The sequence below is a fragment of the Phascolarctos cinereus genome, unplaced genomic scaffold, assembly GCF_003287225.1.
Source record: "Phascolarctos cinereus isolate Bilbo 61053 unplaced genomic scaffold, phaCin_HiC Scaffold_4;HRSCAF=312, whole genome shotgun sequence".
In the NCBI taxonomy this organism is placed as follows: Eukaryota; Metazoa; Chordata; class Mammalia; order Diprotodontia; family Phascolarctidae; genus Phascolarctos; species Phascolarctos cinereus.
This window is the reverse complement of record NW_027555847.1, coordinates 317,473,810-317,499,843: the sequence shown is the minus strand read 5'-3', so window position 1 is coordinate 317,499,843 and position 26,034 is coordinate 317,473,810. Positions and strand designations below refer to the sequence as shown.

Sequence of the window (26,034 nt, the reverse complement as noted above, 5' to 3'; positions counted from 1 at the left end):
CTCCCAGGATTGTTTTGAGGATAAAATGAAATAATATTTATAAAGCTGCCTGGCATATAGTAGGCACACTTAATAAATGCTTGTTTCCTTCCTTTTGATGTTTTTAATAAAATTTTGATATTACATCACCTACATTTCCCAATAATCCATAATCAGTAATCATTTATTGGCAGCCTACTTCTGCCAGGCATTGTGGATACAAATCTGGAGGAAAAAAAAAAACCCAGAGTTCTCTGCCTTTTAGGACCTTACAGACTTATAGGGGGAGGCACACACAAAAAAGCTGACTATGTTAGATTGCATGCTACCTGGGGGAGGGGGAGGGAAGGGAGAGGAAAAATTTTAGAACTCAAAATCTTATGAAAGTGAATGTTGAAAACAAAAAATAATTTTTTAAAAATTAAAAAGAAAAAGAAAATCAGAATGGGGAGTGGGGTAAGAAGGGAGAAAGAGTGAAAGTGCCGAGGCATGGTGGAGAAAAGTCAAAGAAATACAAAATAAATGCAGATGGGCTGGGAAATGAGATGTCTTCCTGTCTTAAATGGAGGAGTTTATGTCTCTACCCTCCATTCAAAGGAGCAGAGGGTGAAGATGAGGTGTGAGTAACTAGGCTGATTGGATTTTGCAAGATGATGAGATTTCCCAGTGATAAGTGTATTGGGAACATGGTAAATAAGATGTGAGTACTCTGCATTCCTTCTCCTTCCCATAGTAATGTCTAACATGTATATAATACTTTAAAGTTTTTAAGACACTTTACAAATATCTCATTTTATCCTTAACAACAGTCCTAGGAGACAATGTTATTGTTATTGTCCCTGTTATACAGTTGAGGATGCTGAGACCCAGAGAGATTAAAGATTCACCCAAGATCATAATGCAGTTAGCAAGTCATAGCTCTGGGTTTTAAACCAAGAACTTTGATAATTTACATTTTAGACATGTTAAATTTGAGGTACTGGAAGAACATCTAGCAGGCAGTTTGAAATAAAGCACTAAGGTTTAGCAAAGACGTTGGTGGGATGGACATGTCTGTGAGTCTGTGTGTTTATGTACATGGATAATTGAAACCTTGGGAGTGGGTAATATCACCAAGTGAGAGATGAGAATGAAGAGAGAAGAGTGTCTTCAGACAGAACCATGGGAAATATTTACATTTTAGGAGCAGAAATAGATTAAAGTGGCACCTCCCTCTTCCCCCCCCCCCAATAATAGAAGAAACGAGCAGAAAAAGTAGAAGAAAGAAGCATAAGGATGGAAGAGAAAGGGGAGGAATTTCAATAAAGGAATAGTTCATAGTTCAGATACTAGGGACACCCAGATATCACAAAGCAGTGTGTAGAGTGCCTTAGAGTAAAACTGGAGTTCAAATCTAGCCTCGGGCACTAACTAGCTTTGTGACCCTGAGAAAGTCATTTATCCTCTATTTGCCTCAATTTCTTCATCTGTAGAATGAAGATAATAGCATCTACTTTCCAGGGTTGTTGTGAGAGTGAGGTAGTAATTGTAAAGGGCTTAGCATGCCTGGCAAATAGTAAATGCTGTATAAATGTTAGCTATTATTACTATAAAGAGAGAAGCCAAGGATGAGAATAGAAAGAAGACCAATAGATATGGTGATAAGGGGGTCATTACTGATCTCAGAGAGGGTGGTTTCTCTTGCCATAGATACAGAAGCCAGATTTCATTGAAGGATGATAAAGTAATGAGGAAGTAGGGGCAGCAAGCATAGTCTGCTTTTTCTAGAAGTTTAGCAGCAGTGAGAATAAAGACGATACCTTGGGTGCATGGCACATCACAGTAGGGTGAAGGAGAGACTTTTTTAGGATATGAAAAAAGCCGACCATATTTATAGGAAAGTGAGAAAAGAGCTCAGGAGAAGAATAAGAGTCAAGAAGGGAAAAAGAGGAGGAGGCAGAGAATTATCGATGGAGTCAGATCACAGAGGAGACAGGAGGAAATGAAATCAGGAATGCCTGCCATACAGTCCAGATTAATCTTCCTTATGAAAAGGGGATTAGTAAATGTTTAGAGAGGCTGGCACATAAAGGAGAGTCATCAACTGGGAGATTCATTTTTGAAAATATAAAACAAGGCATTTTGCTAGTAGACAAATGCCTATGGTACAAGGTAGCATAAGAGATATAAACCAAGTGCATTAGAGATTTAGAGAAGGAAGAGATCTTTTACTGTTAGGGAGATCACAGGAAGGTTTTCATGTAAGAAACAGTATGGCAGCTGGACTCGAATACAAATAGGATTTAGATAGATGCAGTGGGGGAGGGCATTCCAGGCAGAAAGAATAACATGAACAAAGGTGGTGGTGGTGGTGGTGTTTGTCCTTTCTTCTCTAAGAGGACTATGACATCAGGGAGGTGATACCATGACAGAAGTGGGGAATACATGAGATGTGTTTAGGGTAAAATGAATAATGCAGCTTAGCTGGAGTTTATGTGTATGTTTAAAGATGTTGTAGGAAATGAGGCCTTTAAAAAAAACTGGGAACTTATTTAGATGACCTTGAACGCTGCATTCAAGAGTTTGGACTTTTAATTTGTAGACACTGGGGAAACATTATGGACGAGAGATTGGAAGTGTGCTACTATAGGAAGATTAATCTGGCAATATTGTGTCAGGTAGATTAAAGAGCTGAGAAGTTGGATTCTGCTGAAAGTGAAGAAACTTTGCAGTAATCCTAATGAAAGGCTGTGAGGGCCAGAACAAGAGTAGTTGCCATGAAAATGAAAAGGACACAGATACAAGAGATATTGTTTGTTGAATTAAAATAGAATAGAGAGTTTACCAGCAAAACACCTACATTTAAGAGGTAGAAAAGGGAAGAAGAACCAGGGAAGGACTACTCACGAACTAGTGTCAGTTAGTATAGAAAGGTTAAACAAAATGGAAGCAAAAGACCTTGGAGGATTTTGGGGTAAATGGTAAATTCTGGGAAGACTCTCACCTTTGGTAGATAGAATACAGATTGTTATAGGTTTTCATAGGAGAATTGGTTGAGGCTCTCAGCTCTTCTCCGAAACTCAGTACCAAGATCTGCTGCTGTAGACACATCCCTGAGAGAAGATGGTGAAGGTCAGAATCAATGGATTTGGCTTCATTGGACACCTGGTAACCAGAGCTTTATTCACCTCAGACAGAACGGACAATGTGGCTATCAGTGACCTCAGCTACAGGGTTCATATGTTCCAATGTGATTCCACTCATGGAAAGTTCAAGTGTACTGTCAAGGCAGAGCAAAGCTGGTGATCAGTGGAAAAGCCTTTACTATCTTCCAGGAATATGACTGCCAATATTAAGTGATGAGATGCTGGAGCCCAGTATATAGTAGAGTCCACTGGTGTCTTTACCACTATGGGGTAGAGCAAAGTGTGTCATTGTCTCTGTCCCTTCTGCTAATTCCCCTATGTTCCTGATGGGAGCAAACCATGAGAAATAGGATAATTCCCTTATAATTGTCAGTAATATTATCTGCACTACCAACTGCTTGACCCCCCTGGCCATGGTCATTGACAAGTTTGGCATTGCAGAAGGACTCATGACTATAATCACACCATTACTATACCCAGAAAACAGTAGATGACCCCTATGGCAATTTATGGCATGATGGGTATAGCATTGCCCAAAACATCATCCCTGCCACCACTGGTGCCGCTAAGCCTGTGGGCAAAGTCATCCTTTCAGCTGAATGGAAAGCTCACAGGCAAGACCTTCCATGTTCCTGCTTCCAACATATTTGTTGTGAATTTAACCTGCTGCCTAGAGAAACCTGCCAAATATGATAGCAAGAAAATGGCAACGCAGACATCCAAGGACTCTTGAAGAGTATCTTGGGCAACACAGAGAATCAGGCTGTATCCAGTGATTTTAACAGTGACACTCACTCTTCTGCCTTTGATGCTGGCACTGGTATTAGTCTCAAGGACCATTTTGTCAAGCTCATTTCCTTATATGATGAACAGTAAGGTTACATGTAGTAGATCTCATGGTCTTCACGGCCTTCAAGGAATGGAGTGAAAAGCCATGGATCTTTGTCCTCAGCCAGAAGAGGAGTTCCACCACCAGGGAACCCACATGCCTAACCTATTTCCCTGTACTGGGGATCTCATGCCCCATACATAGTCCTTGTCCCAATGCCCCCCTGCAGTAAGGAAGAAGCATAGAATCCCATATTGTGTACCATCATTAAAGTCATATTCAGTGGGAAAAAAAGAGATTTGGTTGAATGAATTGAGCACTTTAAAGCTAAAAAAGACTCAGGAAAGAAATGACAACTATCTTCATATATTCAGAGGATCCTCATGTAAAAGAGGGATTAGATTTACTCTTGTTTGACCCCAAAGGGAAGAACGAAGAGCAATGGATGGGAAGTTGAAAAGAGGCAAATTTAAGTTTGTCAGGAAAAACTCCCTTAACAAACATTCCAAAAGTGGAATGGGCTGCTCTCCTCTCTACCTAATGCCACTCCCAAATCCAATCTATTTTAAGTCTCCTATGGCTCTTGCTTCTGGGTTCTCCTTTTCATTTTCACTGATATCACCTTAATGGAGTTCTCTAGGAAGACTGGATGATCACTTGTCATGTATGTTATAGAGGAATTTCCTTCAGATATAGGTTAAACTAGATAGCTACTGAGGTCCCTTTTACCCTTTTAACTGTATGAGTGGGTAGAGCAGAAATGAAGACATATCAACTAAAAACTACTTTTTAGGGTTTTTTTGTTGGTTTTTTTTGGTGTGGCGGTTGGGGTTAAGTGACTTACCCAGGGTTACACAGCTAGTAGGTGTCAAGTGTCTGAGGCTGGATTTGAACTCAGGTCCTCCTGACTCCAAGGCCAGAGCTCTATCCTCTGCGCCACCTAGCTGCCCCCTAAAAACTGCTTTGTAAAGAAATGTGACAGTGGGCCTAATGAGCTTTGATATATTTTCTAATGGAAGGGATCAGAGATTTGTTGAAAATTATGGTTATTAGACCTTTTTTTTGAGATAAAACTATGCCAAGTGGAAATGAGTATGAAATCTACTTAGTTTCTAAAACAGGATGCACAGTAACCAGCTCAGGAACACAAGAAGAATCTGTGAGAAGCTATTGCTATAACCTTTAAATTTCCTGACTTTAAAGCTGGAGGGAGGAGTCATCTCCAAACAGAAAAAGTAACAAGCCCCAGAAGATTGATACATGATAATTTCAAACAGAAGACTTCCTTCCTGTCTTCTCACCCCAAACACTGGGACATCAATTTTTTTTTAAAAAATTATTATTATGAACTTAACAAACACCAAATAAAATGAGCACTTCCATATACAACTTCACATAGGAAAAAAGGATTGTACATGAAACTATAAATCCCTTTTACATACTCCTTCCTTTTTCTTTTAAGGAAAGTTAACATAATAAGTCAGTATGTAACTTTAAAAGCCATCTTGCTAGTTGGTATTGCTTTCTTTTTTTTTTCTCCTGTCGTTTTAAAAGATTTTTTTTTAAATAGGCAGTAGGAGAGAGAAGGGACAAGTAATAGGTTTAAAAAAAAGATGAAGAAAAGAAAAAAAACCATTTTAACAAATGCATAGTCAAGCAAAACAAACTCCCACCTTGACCATGTCCAAAAATCTATCATTTTGCACCTTGAGCCCATCATTCAAGGTGCAAGAAGTGGGTAGCATGGTTGGTCATTGCATCGATTAGAATTCTTAAACCTTTCAAAGTTGCTTTTATTTACATTGTTGTAATTATATAAATTATTCTCTTGGTCCTACTCACTTCAATCTGTATCAGTTTGCACAAGTCCTTGCCAGGTTTCTCTGAAACCTTTTCATTGTTTCTTATGGCACAAAAAGATTACATTACAGTCATCTACAAACAATCACTGAGATCTTGAATGTGTGTAGAATGAATGTGTGAAGTAGTCATTGTCCTCAGAAAAAGGGGAAAGGTATCCACTCCTAGACAAAGTCAGATCCCATCTTTCTTTTTCTTTACTTTTTTTTTTCCTAGAGAGACTAAGGAGAACAGAAGAGGTCTCATATGTGGCTCCTATGGTAATTTAAGTTGACTCAAAGGAACATCTATGACAAATTACTTTCCTGTTTTACGAGACAAGACTAAGATATGTAATTATGCACACTCTGCCAGATTAATCTTATATATTTGGTGTTCTTATGATTCTAGGATGGAAAGGGAAAGGAGGCAATTCATTTATAAGATACTAATTGACCTACTCCCAAAGTTCCTTTGAAAAATGGGTCTTACCTCTTCCCAACACAGTAGTAGAAGACATGAAAAGTGTTTGTTCATCGTTCTTAAAGGACATAAGAACATGTATAATAATGTAGTTGAACTGTTTGAAACAATTCCCATCATCCTTAGTTGAAGTTTGTTATACTGACTTTTGGATTCACTGAAAAGCTCATTGATTTTCTACAACTCTGTGTTGAGACTGAAAGACTTATGATCAACTTCAAATTGAAGGACTGTATCCTTTCCCTTATCTTAACCCCTGTTCTGTTTTTGAGAGTCTGAATTTGTATGACCAGCCAGATAAATGGCAAAATCACTTCTGGAACAAAATGTGTCCCTTGGCATAGCACAACTAGAAACTCTAGAATTTAACCACTGTTTGAATAGCACTGCTAGTTTACTTGCTATGCTTCCACTGAAACTGCTCTCTCCAAAATTATCAATGACCTCTCAGTTGCCAAATCCGATGGCCTTTTCTCAATACCCATTCTATTTGACCTCTCTGTGACCTTTGTCACTGTTGCTCACTCTCTCTTCCTTGATCCTGTCTTCTAGGTTTTGGGGATACTTACCTTCTCCTGGTTCTCATTCTCCCTAGCTGACTGCTGCTTCTCTGTCTTCTCTGCTGGATCCTCTTCCAGATCATTCCCTCTAACCATAGATGTCCATCAGGGCTCTGTCCTGGGCCCTCTTCTCCCTCTGTATTTCTTCACTTGGGGATCTCATCAGCTTCCATGGATTTAATTACCATCTCTATTCTGATAATTCTCAAATCTACCTATCTTGCCTCAAACTCTGTCGACTTCCAACCTCTCATCTCCAAATGCCTTTAAAATACCATGAACTGGATGTCCAGTAGACATCTTAAACTCAATGTGCCCAAAATGGAACTCATTGTCTTTCCCCCTAAGCTATGCCTACCTCCTACCTTCCCTGTTAATATAGAGGATACCACCATCCTCCCAATCCCTTAGGCTCCCAACCTCAAGAGTTATCCTGGATTCCTCACTATCTCTCCCTGCCCCCATATCCAATCTGTTGCAAAGTCCTGTCATTTCCATCTTTGCAACATTGCTTTTATATATATATGTATATATATAAAAATCTCTATCTCTCCTTTGACACTACTACCGCTCTAGTGCAAGCCCTCATTACCTCATGCCTGAACCCTTGTAATAACCTGCTGTTGGGTCTGCCTGCCTCAAATCTCTCCCTACTCTAATCAGCCACTAAGGTGATTTTCATAAAGCTCAGGTCCAGTCATGTCACCCCCCCTTCTATAAACTCCATTGGCTTCCTATTCATTCCAGGAGCAAAGACAAAATGCTCTGTTTGGCATTCAAAGTTCTTTATAACCTAGCAACCTCCTGCCTTTCTACTTTTCTTACCCCTTACTCTTTGACACATACTCTTTGATCCAGTGACACTGGCCTCCTGAATGTTCCACGAATAAGAGACCATCTCTTGACTGTTAGCATTTTCTCTGGTTGTCCCCCATGTCTGGAACGTTCCCCTTCCTCTGTACTGCCTACTGATCTGTACTGCCCACAGGGATGGCTTCCTTTAAGTACCTACTAAAATGCCATCTTTTACTTTCCCAAACCTTATTAATTCTAGTGCCTTCCCTTTGTTAATTATTTCGTAATTATCTTGTATATAGCTTGCTTTGTATATATTTGTTTGCATGTTGTCTTCCATATTAGATGGTAAGCTCCTTTAGAGCAGGGACTGTCTTTTGCCTCTTTTTTGTATCCCCATCACTTAGCACAGTGCCTGGCTTACAGCAGGTGCTTCATAAAGGATTCCATGGTTACTATATAACAATCACATATGTCACTGCCTTTAATGAAAAAGATTTCTCCTTTTTTTCATCAAAGATGCAAAATATCTCACTTCCTCTGGGAGCTTGTTCTGGTATTAACCTGAGTCTACAAAATTCCAACCCAGGTCTAGAACGACATAAGAAAAAATGGCCTTAAAGAATCATGTTACAATTAGTTTGGCTATTTAAGGAGCTACCTACCTCCTACTTATTCTGATGGTAAAGTATAAAGTTTTGCTGATTGGTATCAATGTGGAATTTCTCTTCCTTTCTACCATTAGTGATGAACGCCATCTATTATGAATTGAATTTTCATTTTAGAAGACATGATAGTCTGCTTTGACTTTTGTTGAACTAGCTACTTCAGGGCTTCTTTGGTTGAATGCTTAACTAAAATGGACAAAATCAGAAATCTCTATCTATATCCTGAGTAATATACTGTAGATCTTACTGATGAGATGGTGATGATACCTATCCCCCAAGACCCAATTTAAATTCTACTTTGTCATGCATCTAAAGCCCACAGATTCTCTCTCCCCATTACAACTGCACTGGAATGCTTAGTTCCTTTACTATGCTTTTAACTGTATATTAACTACGTATTGCCTTGTGTTGTCTCTTGTGTTGAATTTTTTTTTCTTATTTATCATATTATTATTGTTATTATTACTTCTGTACTGTCCTTACTTTGGTGCCTCGTTGTGATATGGATATTCTCAAGGTTATGCCAGCTTAATTCTATTAAGTCTTGCCGAGCTGGAAAAGTTTCAAATACAAGCCTAATGTTAAACTCCATATCTGTCATTTAAGAACTCTCCGCACTGTCACAAAAGGTCACTAGGTTGATTGCTTGGTAATAAACCTCTCTATCTCTTCAGAATTCTTTACTAAATTTCAGAGGGTGTGTGATCTGTGTCACTGGAAAGAGTACCCACACTGACAAAATTACAGTCTTGTTTAGGATTGACAAAATTTCACTTTTCATATGTGGTGGTCTCTCTGTGTAACAGACCATAAATATTATTATGTAGAATTTTACTACATTTACTTGAAAATGTTTTATTTAAAAACACAGAGGAAACTAAGGTTGACGTGTACTCTTTTACAGTTTTGTGTAGGATGTCCTCAGATGAAGAGAAAGCTTCAGCTCCAGCTTTGCCAGGAGACAGTGATCCAGACAATTCGGTTTCTTCAGATCTTCAGGTGGGTCAGAGTTAATATCATCTGAACCTTTAATGGCTTTTATAGGAATCGTGAAGGAAGGCCAGCTTAATTTGTTCATTCTAAAATTCAGCAAATGCCAACTGTTTAGTTACTGTAGCACCTAATACTTTTATCATGGCATCTTATACTTGGAATAGGTATTGTATTTAACGTAGTGGCAGTGTATCATTGGAGGAGCTTTACTCCTACCATTCAGCCAGGAGAAACAGTTGTCCTTTTTAAAACAGGAGGGAGAAAAGCAGGCATGTGTGAAAAGAGGTGCAGGGGGATATGTTGATTCCATTCTAACTCAGCAATATTGTTATGTCCCCTTCTTTCCACTGTTACTTCTATAATTCAGGCCTTAATTACCTTTTACTTGATCAGTATTAAGAGTCTTTTTTCTTCCAATAGTTCTTCCTCACTTCCCCACTTTCATGTTTATAGGGCTGCCAAGGTAATCTTTCTAATGAACAATACAGAAATGACAGAGCCCCCTCACTGTCTACCTAGTGAAATACAAACTCCTTTCCCTTGTGTTCAAAGCCCTCCAAGGCATGGCTACCAAGTAGCTGTGTATGAGGTTGTCTGACCTGTTGCTCTCTTCTCCTTTCCCTACTTTTAAAAATTCTTTCATTTCATTGGTGAGGGTAGGCACATGTGAAGAGCCTCAGCTGATTTCTGCCACACCTCTCCAGCCAAAAAGGACCTCTACCCGTGTGAATCTGACATAGTATTTTTCTTATACTTCTGCATACCCCTCACATTCTACTTAGTCTGTAGTTATTTGTATAGGAGTCTCGTCTCCCCTACTTGATTTCTAGGTCTCTGAGGGAAGGACCTGTGTCTTATTTTATCTTTGTGTTTATTGAATGAACCTCTGATGGTGACTCTACTCCAACTTCCTTGGAGAAGTCAGGAATCCTCAGTTCACCACATTTTTCTTCTGAAAAGAGAGAAAGTCATCATTTACAGGGAGGAAAAGAAACCCCAGCAAGCTAAGGTGGGAAGGGAGTTCTCTTGTGTATGTTCATTTACACATAAAATCTAACTAACCTCATTGACTGGTAGCACATGAACATTTTTTTTTCTTGCCTTCATTAAGCCACGAATCCCTAAAAAGATGGAAAATTCACCTACCTTCTAAATTCTTTGATCCAAACTAGTTTGAGTCCTGGTTTAGTCTACCTCTGTAGAGCTTTATCTACTACTATAATTTGTAGCTCAGTAAATTACCCATTAAACTTTATGTCTGTGTTTTGTTTTGTTTTTTTAATTTTTCAGAAAACAGCATTACTTCTCCTCTCTCCCTCTTTGGGGGCTTAAACTGATAAATTGGGAGAACCTAGCACAGTACTTGGCACATAGCAGGCACCTAATGCTTGTTGATTGATTCAAGAGTGCTGAGATAGTATAATACATTATATGGAAACAAATTTATAAGAAGATAGTATTTAGCTCTGTCTAAAATGCCACTTTGGCTTTTAGGGCAAATGAAAATCGTAAAAGTGCCAAATAGCTCAAAATTGTGATGCCACAAATTCTAAGAATGTTCCAGTTTTACATTCTGATCTCTGTTGCCATGACATTCAACACATTCTGCTGTCTAAGACACGGGATCCAGTAGAGAGATCATATACATTGACTATGGAGGATGTGACTTTATGTAAAATATTTTACTTTTCTAAATTTCTAAATATAGATTTGTGCTTCAGTAGCACCAATAAAAACAGCATCAAAATAGAATTTGAAAAGGAAGCACTTTTATCATTGTTCATTTATCCCAGTGTAGCGTGTAGGTTTTGTAGCTTCTACAAATGCATAGACTTGGTTACAGATATGTAGAGAGGAGTCCCCGTTGGCTCTGTGAAATGAACAACAGCTACAGAAAGATCTTTGGGAAATTGAAATTATTCTCCTGGTTGCTGTTGTTGATTTGGATATTTGAAAAATGGTAGGAAGATGGACCTGTGTTATTGAACAATTTAAGGAAATGGTAGAGTTAAATTTGAACTGTGCGTGAGGCCAGCTCAGAATAATGTTTTACTTCACAGTTTTTCATTGCATTGCTTTCTAGTAAGTCATTTTACCTCCTTGGGACTTAGTTTCTTTGTTAGTAAAATTGGGCTAATACCACCTGTGCTACCTGCTTCATTGGGTTGTTATGAGGAAAATACTACAAGGAAAATGTTGTAAAGAAAATGAAGTGTTGCATAAACAGAGCCCTCTTCTTCTGTTCATCTTCCTGTTTGGCTGAAAAGAATCTAATTACCTTGTGCTCACTAAAGCTTAAGTGACTTATAAATTTCAGGCGTATTTCACCTTCATAGACAGCAAAATCACTTTAAGAGGAAAGAAGGGATCTCTAATTGTAGAAGTTGAGAACCAGTGAAGTAAGAGACCAGGTAGAAGAGGAAGCAGCTTTATTGACACCCCTGGATCAATTACACAGTGTGAGTAGCCAGTCTTCCTGGGAGGTTCTAGTCAATTTCAGTGGTGGTGACTTGGTTTGGGGGCATCTAGTAGATTATTGTATTATACCTAAATGCTTGAGAAAGCTAAAGGGTATGAGAATCTAGTACTTCTTAGCTTCAAAAAGTTAAAATGCTAACTCATTTATTGAATCATGGTGTTCTGTGCCTTATGAATTCCACTTAATATGTAATACCTCATAATTCTGCATACCACTTTCCTTATCACTGTTCCAAAATAAGTCATAACCTTCAAAAAGATCTCTATAGTCCAGAAGCCCTCTTATGGGCCTGGGAAAGTTTAATGGATTCTAGGTTCAATAAGAATTAACATTTTGACATGACAGTAAAAGAAAAGCTAGGATTAGGCTTTACCCATAGAAACCTATTTTCTGTAATCAAGGAGGTGACTAAACTCTACCCTGGTGAAATCAGCTATGGAATATTTACTGTTTTCAATTCTGACTAGGAACATTTCAAGGTAGCTCAGTGGTGCAGTAGATAGAGTGCTGAGCCTGGAGTCAAGAAGACCTGAGTTCAAATCCATCCTCAGGAATTTACTAGCCGTGTGACCCTGGGCAAGTCACTTAACTCTGTTTGCCTCAGTTTTCCCCATCTGTAAAATGGGGATAATAACAGCACCTACCTCCCAGGGTTGCTATGAGGATCAAATAAGATAATGATTATAAAGTACTTAGCACAGTGCCTACCAACATATTAAGTATTATATAATTGTTAGCTATCATTATTATTATTATTATTATTATTATTATTATTATTATTATTATTATTTTAAGAAGAACTTTGACAAATTAAAGTGTTTTCAGAAGAGACTAGCCAGGATGGTGAGGGACTGGAAACCATCTCGTGTCATATTGGGATTGGTAGAAGAAGCTAGACATGTATAGTCTGAAAAAGAGAAGCTTTGATGGGGAGATCATTACTGTCTTCAAATATTTGAAGGGTTGTCATGTGGAAGAGCAATTAGGTTTATACTACGTAACCCAAGAGGACAGAATTAGGAAAAATGGGTGGAAGCTATAGATTTAGGATTGATAGGACAAATTTACCAATAATGAATGAAAGATGTCTAAAAGTAGAACAAACTGCCTCAGAAGTCAGTTTCCCTTTTCTGGAAGTCTTCAATAGAAATCAGATGACCATTTCCTAGAGATGATGTAGAGATTTCTGATTCCTTACGTGCCTCTATCTTCAAGTTCCTTCCTCAGAAACTACATTCCTATAACATAATAATACTTTATCTGGCATTGTTTAAAATGGGCCATTTCATATAAGTAAATCTTTTTTATATTGTTTTAAAATATTAAAAGCAAATATCAAACCTTTTTTATGGGAACACTTCTAAAGTGAATTACATACTTCCGTTCTTTAAACTTTTCTTGAGGACTTAGGGTTATTATTAATATGAATTTTATTGTAATCTGCTATAATGCAGTGGTTCCTTCAGAAGCCATGAGGATATATGGAGAGTTCCTTGCCCATAGACTAAATTATCCAAACTGCTTTAGTTTTTACAAGCCACATTCCTTTTAAGTTTTTCTATTTCATCCCTTGAATTATTACTTCATCCTCCTTTTTTAAGTGCCTGTTTGTAACAGTTTGTTTCCCGTTGCCCTCACTGCTTCTAGTCTGCTATAAATTTACCAATGATGTAGTCAAGCTTGCCAGATTAGTATTTATAACTATAAAAATAGGCAGGCTCTGAGTCAGTACCTGAGGGTCTTCTTTTAGTAAAGTGCTTAGATTTTGTGACACCTATTTCAATTTATCAGAGACCTATTTTGTCTTTCTGGTTCTTTGACTATTCCAGATAGTTCAGGTTACCAAATAAGTTGTGTACTCTGAAGCCAATTTGCACTCTTTAAATGAATTTTTGACTGTCTCTTTTTGGTTCATTTCTGCAGGGAATTGAGTCGAGGCATTGAAATAGCTGTCAGGTTTACTTCATACAAAGTAAAATTTCATAGCTCTTAAATTTCATATTCAAGAGATTTTCTACTTTGATGAAAAAGATAGGGCAGCTAATATGGAAATGTTTTGCATGACTTCACTTGTATAATTGAAATCAAATTTCTTGCCCTTAAGGAGTAGGGAGGGATAGGAAGGAGAGAGAGAGAATTTGGAACTCAATTTTTTTTAAATGATTATTTTAAAATTTTTTACATTTGATTAGGAAATATCTAACAAAATTAATTTTTAAAAATTTTTTTTAAAAAGAGAGGACAACTTTTCTTCACACATGGCAGTGTGGAATACAAGCGGATTCATTCCCTTTCTGTGCTGTAGTGACAGCCATAGCAGTTGACAAGTTGTAAATAAGCCACTTCTATATGGAGTGCTCTTGGGCAAGGTCTAGGTTGTGTCATCATTAAATTGGCATGATATAAGTATTCAGAAACACAGGACTCTATTTCATAAGAAAGTTAGGGTGGTTTTATAGATAAAATTTGTTTTTCTACAAAACAAATTTATTTACTATGATATAGCCCTAATGATTAATGAAAAATCTTATCATAAATGTCATTTTAACATATTGAGGTAGAAGACTTTTTTCTTTAAAAACAAATGTTTGAATCATAATCACATCTTAATATTATTTGTGACTGCTTTCTTATAGACTGAATATGAAGAGCTGCTTCGATATGCTGTGGTGACACCAAAGAGTGATGCAATTACCTCAAAGCAGTCATATCCTAAGTCATTAGGGGGAACAGATGACAGGTTATTGAGTGCAGTGGCTGAAGAGCCACACACTTCAGGTGAGAGAACGCACCGTTAATTTAAAAGATTACCACACATGAACAATACTTACTTAACTAATTTATCACTGAGTATATATTTTAAAAATATGAAATTAGATTCTTAACTGTCAGACTCTAAAAATAAATGACCAAAGAGCCACAGAGGTTACCAACTGTCAACTCTGACCAAAGAGCCACAGAGGTCATACACCAACTGTTAATTCTGAAAAATAAAATAAAACCAAATAGCTCACAGAAGTTATAGGCAGAAAGCCTTTTTTATTCTCTTGGAGGTGGGAAACTAAACACATGTGCTAGGGTATCTTCTAAGACTGAGGAGACCCAAGGCAGTGAGGCTAAGCCTTAATACATATAGTTGTAGCTAGCCAAAGAACCAGGCAGTAAAGTGTAACAGCAACAATGAGGCCAGTTTGCCTAGTGACAAAAAGTCTATTCATAGCAGGGCTTCATGGCTGGAAAGTGGTTCCTACAGGTACTTATCTGAGCTTAAAGACCACCTGGGGGTGTTTTGAGCCAATTCTGTGATTTGGCTGCAACAGAGTTAATCCAGAGGTTTAGTGCAAAGGATTGTTGTTATGTCAAGCTCAGGGCACAGCTTGCTTGCTGGCCTTAGCTCTGGAAATCAAGGTGTCTCTTAATAGTAAGAAAAGAGAGGAGTAAAAAGAGGGATAGTCTTGGGGTGAAGGTCCTGACATAACCAATCCACAACTTTGTTTTATTTTTAAAATGTGTACTCATAATGAAAATTTTTTCCCTGAGCAGGTTAGGAGCTAACTTTGCTTATACAGAGAGTATATCACTTTTCCATGTGTTTAGTAGGTATTCGATAAATGCTTTCTTATAATGATGATGATAATGACTTAAGTTGCTGAAAAAGTATTAAAACTGTCTTTCTATCTAACTCTATCTATCTATATATGTATGTTTGCAAAACAGTAAGTTAAGCAGCAGGGTCTCAATATTGGTAATGTAATTGTAGTCCAATGCTTTGCATATTCATCACCCGTAAGTACTTTAATATTTCCTCTTTACCTCTGTAATAGGATTATAACATAAAGATTGTTTAATTATGGGGTGGCTAGGTGGTGCAGTGGATAGAGCACCGGCCCTGAACTTAGGAGGACCTAAGTTCAAATCCAGCCTCAGACCAAACACTTGACACATACTAGCTGTGTGACCCTGGGCAAGTCACTTAACCCCAATTGCCTTAAAGAAAAAAAGAAAGAAAGAAAAAAATTTGTTCAATTATTATAGAATTTGCATGAAGTTTTTGGAGATTGATTCCAGTTTAGTTATTTTAATTCTATTTCCAGTAAATCCTTTGGTGTGTAGAGAGATATTCAAATCCTGAATAAAGAAAAATTTTGTTGTACTATCATGTAACTTTTTCCTTTGATTTTCTTTGATTCATCATAAATATGCAATGAAATAAACTGTTAGACTTATTATCTTTCATAATCGCATGTTCAGAAATTTTACAATTTTTGAAGAAATTTTTATTCACCACTGTATAGTTTAGGAGTAAAGTCAGAGCAGACTCCTTTATTTTTCTCTCTTGATTGCACAGTAACACATTTAAGGAAGCATAATATACAGACTTAAAAATGGATTGAGTAATTATTCCACTAATTGCCCCTAACATTTATTAGCTTAGATACCTCCCAGAGGTGTTTGGTTATTGAAAATCCCAGCGGAATCTTTTATTAAAACCTAGTCTTAGAGATCTGTATGGTGAGCCTCCTGGCCTATTAGTATTTCATTCCTGGCTTTTCTAAGAGCTATTAATTTGTTTTACCTGCAGATTTTACCCAGCTGTGCTTACTCTTTTTTTTCCCTTTTTTTCCGTGTTTTGCTTTTTGGTATAGACCAGGCCTATTTCATTGGTGTTAGCAGTTCATTTTACCAGTGCAAGTTAGCACCTTCTGTAACAACTTCATAGTACAAGAGAGTTGCCTAGGGCACTGAGAGGTTGAGTGTCTTGTCCAGAATCACCCAGCCAATGTGGGTAATGGGCAGGAATTGAGTCCAGGTCTTTCCAACTCCAAGGCCAGCTCCCTATCCACTATGCCGTGCTTGTATCTCTGCAGTTTGTGTTATGTAATATGTCATTATTATATGAACATTGCCATGTGTTTATGTGATATTTTATATTTCTGAAGTGCTCTTTTTCTCATTTGACCTTAAAATAGCCTTATGAAGGCATGTATTATGTCCATTTTACAGATGCAAGAGACAGAGGCACAGAGAGATTAAGCACTAGTAAATGACAGATGGAAAAACCAAAGGTCAGATTATAACTAGCGAGTGGTAATTATAATCCTGGACTCCAGATTCCTAGTCAAATGTTAATTTTACTATTCCACACTCTCTCTTAAATTATGTAACAATGAAAGGTATCTTAGAGGTTTACACAATATCTCTGCAGGTGACCTAATAGCCAACAAACAGTAGGTCCCAAGCCAAGCCCCACCTGGTCATTGTTTGGGCCCTGATTGGCTCAGAGTGATTAAATAGCAATTATTTCTGTTTTGGCCAGAAATCCTGAGGGTCTTTCCCTCCCAGATTGATTTTTTTTTTAAACTAGATAAAGAAGCTACTCTGTACCTCATTTCTTACCTAGCCTTAATCACTGAATGGGCATTGCCTCAGTCAAACCGAAACTTGTTAAAGACCTTAGCTGAAAAAGACCAAGACCTCCTACTGCATCCAAGGCCATCTCTAGTAGTCCTGATCTAAATCTAGCCACTGGACCCAGATGGCTCTGGGGGAAAGAGTGAGGCTGGTGACTTTGCATAGTCCTCCCTCACTTAAATCCAATTCACTTGCATGTGATGGAATCACCTTCCTGATGTCATGGTCCTCTTTAAGAATGAAGGACAGGGGCAGCTAGGTGGTACAGTGGATAGAGCACCAGCCCTGGAGTCAGGAGGACCTGAGTTTCAAATTTGGCCTCAGACATAATACTTCCTGGCTGTGTGACTCTGGGCAAGTCACTTAACCCCAATTGCCTCACTTTAAAAAAAAAAAAGTGAAGGACAAACAGCAACAACAGTGGGCACACCATAACTATGCCCTGTAGCCAGAGTGGCCATGCCAGAAGGATCAGGTTGACCACAGGAATTACAGTCCCCAAGTCTAGATATTCTAGGTACTAAGACTTTTTCAGTGATTCAGGTATGGATGTAAGGGACCTGTTTTGGATCATAGCCAAAATGCCTGGTGCAGAACAGAGATAGGTATTGGAAGTTAAATGAAGATAGAAGTATTTTATTCAAAGTGAATAAGCAGTGAAAGGAATAGGATATGAATGCGTGTGATTTTTTTTTTTAAGAAGCAGTAGAGGGGCAGCTAGGTGGCACAGTGGGTAGAACTCTAGCCTTGGAGTCAGAAGGACCTGAGTTCAAATCTGGCCTCAGACACTTGACAGTTACTAGCTCTGTGACCATGGGCAAGTCACTTAACCCCAATTGCCTCAAAAAAAAAAAAGAAGAAGAAGAAGCAGCAGCAACAGCAGTAGAAAGCCATAGGCACATTGGACAGATAGAAGATTGACAAATTAGGGATTTATGGGAAGACATAAATAAGAATTACAAGGAATCAAAAGGCATGAAATTACATCTGCCTAGGTGGAACATATGTCTACACCAATGAAACCACAAAAACCCATTATTAGTAAATGGGAAAATAATGCTAAAATTCTGCAATATTTATATGTACATCAATACTATTTACACAGGACACAGCTACTAAATACTATTAAATGTTTCCCATGGGTTCAACCAAAAGTTTTCTCAGAACTGCTTTTTCCCTGGTTCTTCTGAGTTTTTTTTCCCGTTTACAGTGTCACTTAGTAATTTAAAATTTGTAGATAACCCTGTAGCCACGTTTACAAGTCAGCATCAATAGTTCCTTTACATCTGTGGTTCTCAAACTTTTTGGTCTCAGGACCCCTTTCTTTACACACTTAAAAATTAGTGAGGACCTCCCCCCCGCAAGAGCCTTTATTTGTGTAGGTTATATCCATGTTTATATTAGAAATTTGAATGTCTTAGTGTTATGAAAATAGCTTTTACCCTATGAATCCCCTGAAAGGATCTGAGGAATCTCCAGAGTACCCACATCACTCAAGAAAGCAAGAATAGGTGAGGGGATAGAGAGCACTTAACCGATCCTAAGTGTCCAAACTGAGCCAAGCTACATTCTTGGGTACTCAGAGTACTAAGAGATGTGATTACTGAGCTGTTGTCAGCTCAGTAGTCAGAAGAATCGTGGAGAAGGTCAAATGCTCCTATTTTCCCAAAAAAGAAAAGAGGGTGAATTCTGCAAACTATAGACTAGTAAACCTGACTTCAATTCCTGGCAGAGTTTCATAATATATTATTAAAGAGATGTTTTGAAAACATTTAGAAAGGATAGTGTCATGGGGCCAGCTTCATCAGGCTTAGTGTTCCCACAGTGATATTAATCTTTTTTTGTCACTCTTTTTTGCAAAACTGGTGGTTTGGAAAATGTTGTAGCGCATCTAAATTTCAGCAAACCATTTAACAAAGTCTTTCTTGCTACCTATATGGACAGAAGGGAGAGACGCAGACTAGATTGTATTATCACTGGACTATGGATTTAGAGCTGAAAGGTACCTTAGAGGTCATCTGGTCGAGCTCCCTCATTTTACAGATAAGGAAACATAAGACCAAGAGAGGTTATTGACATGCCCAGGGTTACCATAGGCCCCAGGCCTTCCCAGCCTCAAGTCCATTGTCTGATCCTTCACACCATACTGCCTCTTAAAGATTTAACATCAAACAGAACTTCTGAGAATAACTTCTAAATAAAAACCCCTAACTCAGATCTAGAACTACTAGGCACTCACGAACTTATCTAGTGTGATGCTGTAGTTTTACAGATGAGGAAATTGAACCCTAACAAGGTTAGGTTACTTCCCCAAGTTAATAATTGGCAAAGCTGGGATTTAAACTCAGTTTCTGTGACTCCCCTTTTTGGTACTCTTTCTGATGTATTAGGCTGCTTACATATAGCAAGGTGAACCTGGAACTGATTGAATGATCAGATCCAAAGAATAATCGTTAGTTATTTAATGTTATCTTGAAAGTGAGTGTCTAGTGGTATGCTTGCCATGATATTCAGAATTTTCATCAGAAATTTAGATAAAGGCTTAGATGATATAATACTATCAAATCTGCAGATGAAACAAACCGTGGAGGGATAGTTAATATATCATATGACAGAATTGGGGTCTAAAATTATTTCTGGAAGCCAAATCTCAAAGGCTGGACTCATTCTGCTTAATTTTGGAAGTCTGGCACTTGAGATGGGTGGAAGTTTCAGAGGCAGATTGAGGCCCACTATAAAGAAAAACAATTAGAGTTAGTTTAGAAGTGTAGTGATTAAAAAAAAAAACAAAGAAGTGTAGTGATCAAGTAGTGAGAGTCTCTCTCTCTCTCTCTCTCTCTCTCTCTCTCTCTCTCTCTCTCTCTCTCTCTCTCTCTCTTTTTCTCTTTTTCTCTTTCTCTGTCTCTCTGTCTCTGTCTCTCTCTCCCTCCCTCCCTCTACTAGCCTGAATAATCCTAAGTCAGGAATGTCATAGAGAAGATTTCCTGTTCAAGAATAGGTAGGAATATGAGGCCTCTGAAATCCCTTCCAATTCCAAAATACTACTATTATATAGAAAAATTAAATAATATATAGTAAAATTAAATATGGTTTCTAGTAAGCAACTTTTTTTTTAGAGTTGGACCTTATTTTCAATTTCAATGAAGCATAAAATAGAGTACCCTTTAGCCACTGCTAGCTGTGCCACCAAAACCAGGTGACTCCATCTCTTTGGACTTCCTCTCTCTTACCTGTCCAAAGTTGTGCTTCATCTCGATGTCTTTAAGGCTCCTTTTAGCTTGAACATTCCATGATTCCAGGGTTCTCTGGTAAGGGAATATATCACAATTCTTTTTTTTTTCTCCAGTCAAGAATATTTTGTTTACTAATTAATTGGTATGACAAGAGGTATTGTGGTATAGTGGAAAGAGTACTGGATTTGAAATCACCAGACCTGGGATAATTGCCTCTGTGACCTCGAGCAAGTTGCTTCCACTGAGGGCCTTAGTCTCCTTTTCTCTAAAATGAAAAGGTGGCAGTGGATGACCTCTAAGGTCCCTTCAAGCTCTAAATTAGTATCTTAGTTTATTTGAATTCCCAGTGAATGGCCAAACAGTTAGCAGTTATTAGTTACTTTCTTCCTTGATTCTGGGCTTAAACTATCTCTATGTTCTCAGTGTGTGTTTTGCTTAGTGAGCTGCCTTAGTATATAATTTTTTTTTGTATTTCAGTAACTATTAAATTATTTTATAGTATGAGCATTTTATTTAAGGAGTATAAAGTTGGTTCCCATTTAGTGTAAACAAAGTCCCCTAAGTGGTTGTATTATTCAAATTCCTACTGCATATTTCCAAGGAGCTAAAACTAATTATTATATTTTACATAATTATAACTTCAAATAGTATGAATTTGAATGCATGTTTCCTGATTAAGATCCAGTTGCATAATGCATCACATTTATCCTCCTTTACTGCAGGAAAGGGCCCCGTAGGAAGAGAACAGAGAAATGAACCTGGGAGAATCATAGAAATCAACAATCCAAGTACTTCAAAAGCAGAAGGTATGGTTATTTCAAGTTGGATTTTTTTCTTTACTACATATTCTCTTCCTCACCTGTCTTCATTCTATATCTCATTCCTCCAACAAGGAATCCTCTCATATCACAAAGAAAAATAGCAAAGCAAATGAATCAACACAATAACCCTAATACTCTTTACAACATTCTGTACTCAGAGTTCCCCCTATCTCTCCTACCAACAAGAGGAAGGTCTATTTCATCATCAGTTAATTCTCTGGAAATAATATTGGTCATTTCTTTTAATCTGACTTTTTGTGTTTTTTTTTAATTTACATTGTTGTGGTCGTTGTACATATTGTTCTTCTAGTTCTGCTTACTTCACTATGTATCATTTCATATAGTCTAAGGATTTTTTTTTTGTCAGAAGTATTCTGATGAGTAGTTTATGCAACTGCTTTTGGATTTAGCATTGCCTGGAGTACTTAATACTGAGTGATAGCATTTTGAAATGTCTGTTGCTGGCTTATTTCAATTATAGTTTTCATATTTAAAATGTTATTATGAAATGATTAATAAGTGAAGTAATGTCACGTGACATTTTGATTTTCTTAAGGGTAAAGTCGAGGAGGGTAGATACTAAAATAAAATTTTGGTAGTTACAAAATTTGGTCATTGGGAATAGTTTTTAATTAACAAAAATCAAAAGCTAATGAAAACATTAAAATTCTACCTTCTAAAATATTATAGTATCTCATTCCTTCCTCCCCCAGCCCCTTAAGGACTCATTTTTAAGATTTTAAGGTTTTACAAACATTATATATTGAGAGTATGGACTACCCTCAATTAAGAGTTAAGTGTCATATGTGGTATAACAAAAAGAGCACTGAGGTCTTAAGAGTCAGGAGGGGGACAGGGCTGTTACTGTGACCTTGTATAAATCACTTAGGACCATAGAATCAGCATTTGAAAGGAAGCCTTCTCGTCAAAATCCAATCCAATATAGGAATTAATAGAGAGAAGGTTGTGACTATTCAGCATTTCTTTGAACATTTCTTTTTTCTTTTCTTTTTTTTTTTCCAGCTAGGCAGTGGGATTAAGTGACTTGCCCAGGGTCACACAGCTAGTAAGTGTTATGTGTCTGAGGCAGGATTTGAACTCAGGTCCTCCTGACTTCCAGGCCAGTATTCTATCCACTGCGCCACCTAGCTGCCCCTTGAACATTTCTGATGAAAGGGAATGCTTTACTTCAGAAGGTAGCTTATTTCATTGTTAACAAGCTCTAATCATCAGAGATTTCTTCCTTATGTTGAATTGAAATCTGCCTCCCCTGATTTCTACAGGCATACTTCAGATATTTCGGGTTCAGTTCCAGACCACCACAATAAAGCAAATATTGCAATAAAGTGAGTCACATAAATTTTTTGGCTTCCCAGTACATATAACTTATAAGTTATGTTTAAACTATGATGTAGTCTATGAAGTGTACAATAGTATTATGTCTAAAAAAATGTGCATACCTTAATTAAAAAATACTTCATTGCTAAAAAGTGCTAAGCATCATCTGAGCCTTCAGGGAGTTGTAATCATTTTGCTGGTGGAGAGTCTTGCCTTAATGTTGATGGCTGCTGACTGACCTGGGTGGTAGTTGCTGAAGGCTGAGGGGGCTGTGGCAACTTCTTAAAATAATGAAGTTTTTGCCATCGATTTACTCTTCCTTTCACTTGAACATTTAAAGGCCATTGTAGGGTTATTAGATGACCTAATTTCAATATTGTTCTGTCTGAGGGAAAAGGTAGGCCCAAGGAGAGGGAGAGAGATGGGAGAACAGCCAGTCAGTTGGTGAAGCAGTCAGTACACACAACATTTATCAGTTAAGTTCACTGTCTTCTATGGGTGTGGTTATAGAGCCCCAAAACAATCACAATTAAATATCATTGATATGATGATAATAATAATAATGGAAAAGTTTGAAATATTGTGAAAATTATCAAAATGTGGCACAGAGACACAATGTGAGCACATGCTGTTGAAAAAATGATAACTTCCTCATAGATAATAAAATGATAAACTTACTCAATGCAGGGTTACCACAAGCCTTCAATTTGTAAAAAATGCAATATCTGCAAAGCACAATAAAATGAGATATACCTGTTTTCAGTTGTCCTAATTCTGCCCTATTGATTGGTACAAAACAAATTACATTGTGACAGCTTTCCAAAGATTTGATGACAGCTAGTACGGTTCCCTCTCTTTTCTAAACTAAACATCCCTCGATCCTCCAGCTGTCAACTCTTCCTCATATGATATGGGTTCCAGATTCCCTAACATTTTGGTCGTTCAGTCAGATGTGGCTAATACATGCAAGACTCTTTTCTCAAGACAAGAACAGTGGTGTTATTCCTCTCCCCCTCCTCAGATTACTACCATTGTACTTGTTGTAGCCTCAAATAGAATGTAAGCTCCTTGAGGGCAAGAACTGTGTCATTTTGTCTTTCCCGAGTGCCTAGCACAAAACCTTACAAAGATGGTAGGCTGTTGAATTGAGTTAGAAGAGTCATGGTCCTATAGCAAATGTTTGTTGTTTTTACCCTTGTTTATTTTCCTGTAGTTACTAGTTGTAACTATATTTAAATATATATAAATTCCTAAATTTGGGAGGAAAAAAAAAGTGTGTGTGTGTTTCAAGAATAGGAGATTAAGGCAAAAACTTATGAAAATCCATTCCATTCAAGAGTGAGTCAGAAAGGAGAAAAAGCCCAGTGGAAGAACAGGTGTTAGCAGGTGAGAATAAGAACAGGTAGGCTGGTCTCTGGAGTCCGAAGAATAAAGGTCAAGTGTATAGTCTAGGAGTTGCCCTGTATCTCAGGAGTGTATACAGAAGGATAGAGGCCTGTAAGAGAGACTTCTCCACTGTTGTCTGTGGCATGTGGCAACACAAATGCGTGCAGTGTTGTAGACGCAGCATAGGATACAAGAAGGTTATTGTTCCTCACGATCATTAATGATGCAGGTTAAGATTATGTTGGCATTTTTGTCATCCTCACTCCCACAATGAACCCAAACTGTTCTCTAAAACAAAAACTTGTTTTTTTAACCCTAATGCTCTCTTAGTGATGTTGTACATTTGTGTATCTTGAGGCATCAAAAGGCAAAAAAAATCAAAATTGGAGGTGACCCAAAGGCCGGTGGGAAGATGTAGTCTAAGAACAAGTAGGCTTCATCTTATTTCCAGTTATGAACAGCACACAAGAAGTAGCATAAGAGATATCATCCAGGAAATGTATGATTGGAAAGGTGGACAGGCCACTAGCATAGTTCCAAGTGTGAGGGAGCAGGTGGATTGGCAAAATGTTGCACTAGTAACTCATGAAATGGGAGGACTTTGAGGAAGACGCAGATTTTCAGGTCTGCTTTGGAGGGTCTTTTGAAGAATGTGAACGAGAATCACACAGCATAAGAAGACATGGATCCCTTACAGGAGAAAAAGCAGTCCAACTTAGTTTCTCTTTTCTTTTATTGTGAAAATATTGGTATTGATATGATTCACTTCTTTCAATGATGCCAATTAAGTTAACCAGATAAGGATTTAGAGCACCAACAGCTGACCTTGTAAATGAGCTAAAAAAAAAAGTGTGATTATTAGCACTCCCTGCCCCACTTTCCCACACTCAACCACAATCCCTGCTGAAGGGGACCACATGGGTCTAAGAGATACGTTTAGTTTTTCTTTCATAGGTTGCTGTGACGAAAGACCTAAATCCCCTAGAAGACCACCTACTGGCAATAAACTTGGCTGCTTGGTTCTGAGATAATAGCAGACTTACTTTATCACTGAGATTGTATTTAAAGCATTGTGATCTTGGTAGAAGATGCCAGAGTTTATGTCTTGTATAGTTTTCAGGAACCTAAGAGTATCTCTTTGTCACAATGAGGAATCAGAGTAGAACTTTATGCACATTTTCCCCCATAGAAAATACAAATTTTAATTTTGGTTAAAAATCTAATAGAAAATAAATTTTACAATATTTTTCAAATGTACTTATTACCTGTTATTGCCCCTTGATTTCTGGATGCTGAAGCCTTAAATCAGCTGCATGGTATTTCATGGTGGAGAGAAAAATAGCTTGATCTCCTTTTCTCTGACTATAGGAGACTGATGATCCAAAATTTTTTATTTGGGATTTTTTATGCCATCAACAATACACACTGTTTAACTATGTAATAGGGGTATTTAATGAACCTGTTGAGTGATTAAGTAGAAATTAAAATTTTGTGAGATTAAAATCATATTTCTAATATATGGAAGACATGTAAGCCTGAGAATATTATGAGTAGCTTGGTTGTCTTGTTTCAAGGGAAAGATAGACATTCTCTCTTGCTCTTTTCCCCAGCATTTAGCAGCAGATCCTCTATAGATGTTTTATGTGTTATGTGTTTAGTTTATGTGGAAAGTGTTACTATCATGCCACTAAAAAGTGGAAGCAGACCCCAGTATATAATTTCTCTTTCCAAGGAGGGTTTACTTAAGGCTGATGCACAGGTGGCTAAGTCCCAAGATGATAGAGAAAGTCACTGGAGTGTGATTGACTCTGATCTTGCTCTCAGGATTCTAGTAATGAGGCTGCATGTCTTGTTAGCTGCCATGTTTGTATAGGACAGGCAGCAGTGAATCTTCAGTAGTAGTGCATTTGAGGGCAATGATTATTTTTCCTTTTCGTGTTTGTATCCTCAGAGCCTATCACAGTGTCCTGGGAAAAGTATACACTTAGTGTTTATTGAATTGATTATATATGGAAAGTTCGTTTTTGATCTGGCCTTGAAGATTTAGGAGCAAAAACATAAAGCTAAAGTGTTAGGAACTTCTACTAATTTAAG

At 37.6% G+C, this 26,034-nt stretch overlaps 1 protein-coding gene across 4 annotated transcripts in view; it reads left to right on the top strand.

Annotated features, from left to right (window-relative positions):
- Positions 1-26,034, top strand: part of POC5 (POC5 centriolar protein) — a 62,641-nt gene that overhangs the window by 1,104 nt on the left and 35,503 nt on the right. For 3 of the 4 annotated variants that reach the window (XM_020998407.2, XM_020998408.2, XM_020998409.2), the window contains exons 2-4: positions 9,183-9,277; positions 14,387-14,528; positions 21,118-21,201. In XM_020998407.2, coding sequence (XP_020854066.2) covers positions 9,194-9,277; positions 14,387-14,528; positions 21,118-21,201 — 310 coding nt within the window. In that variant the 5' untranslated portion in view covers positions 9,183-9,193. Of the gene's footprint in view, positions 1-8,129; positions 8,294-9,182; positions 9,278-14,386; positions 14,529-21,117; positions 21,202-26,034 lie in introns of those variants that run through there. The other variant, XM_020998410.2, reaches the window with a different exon arrangement.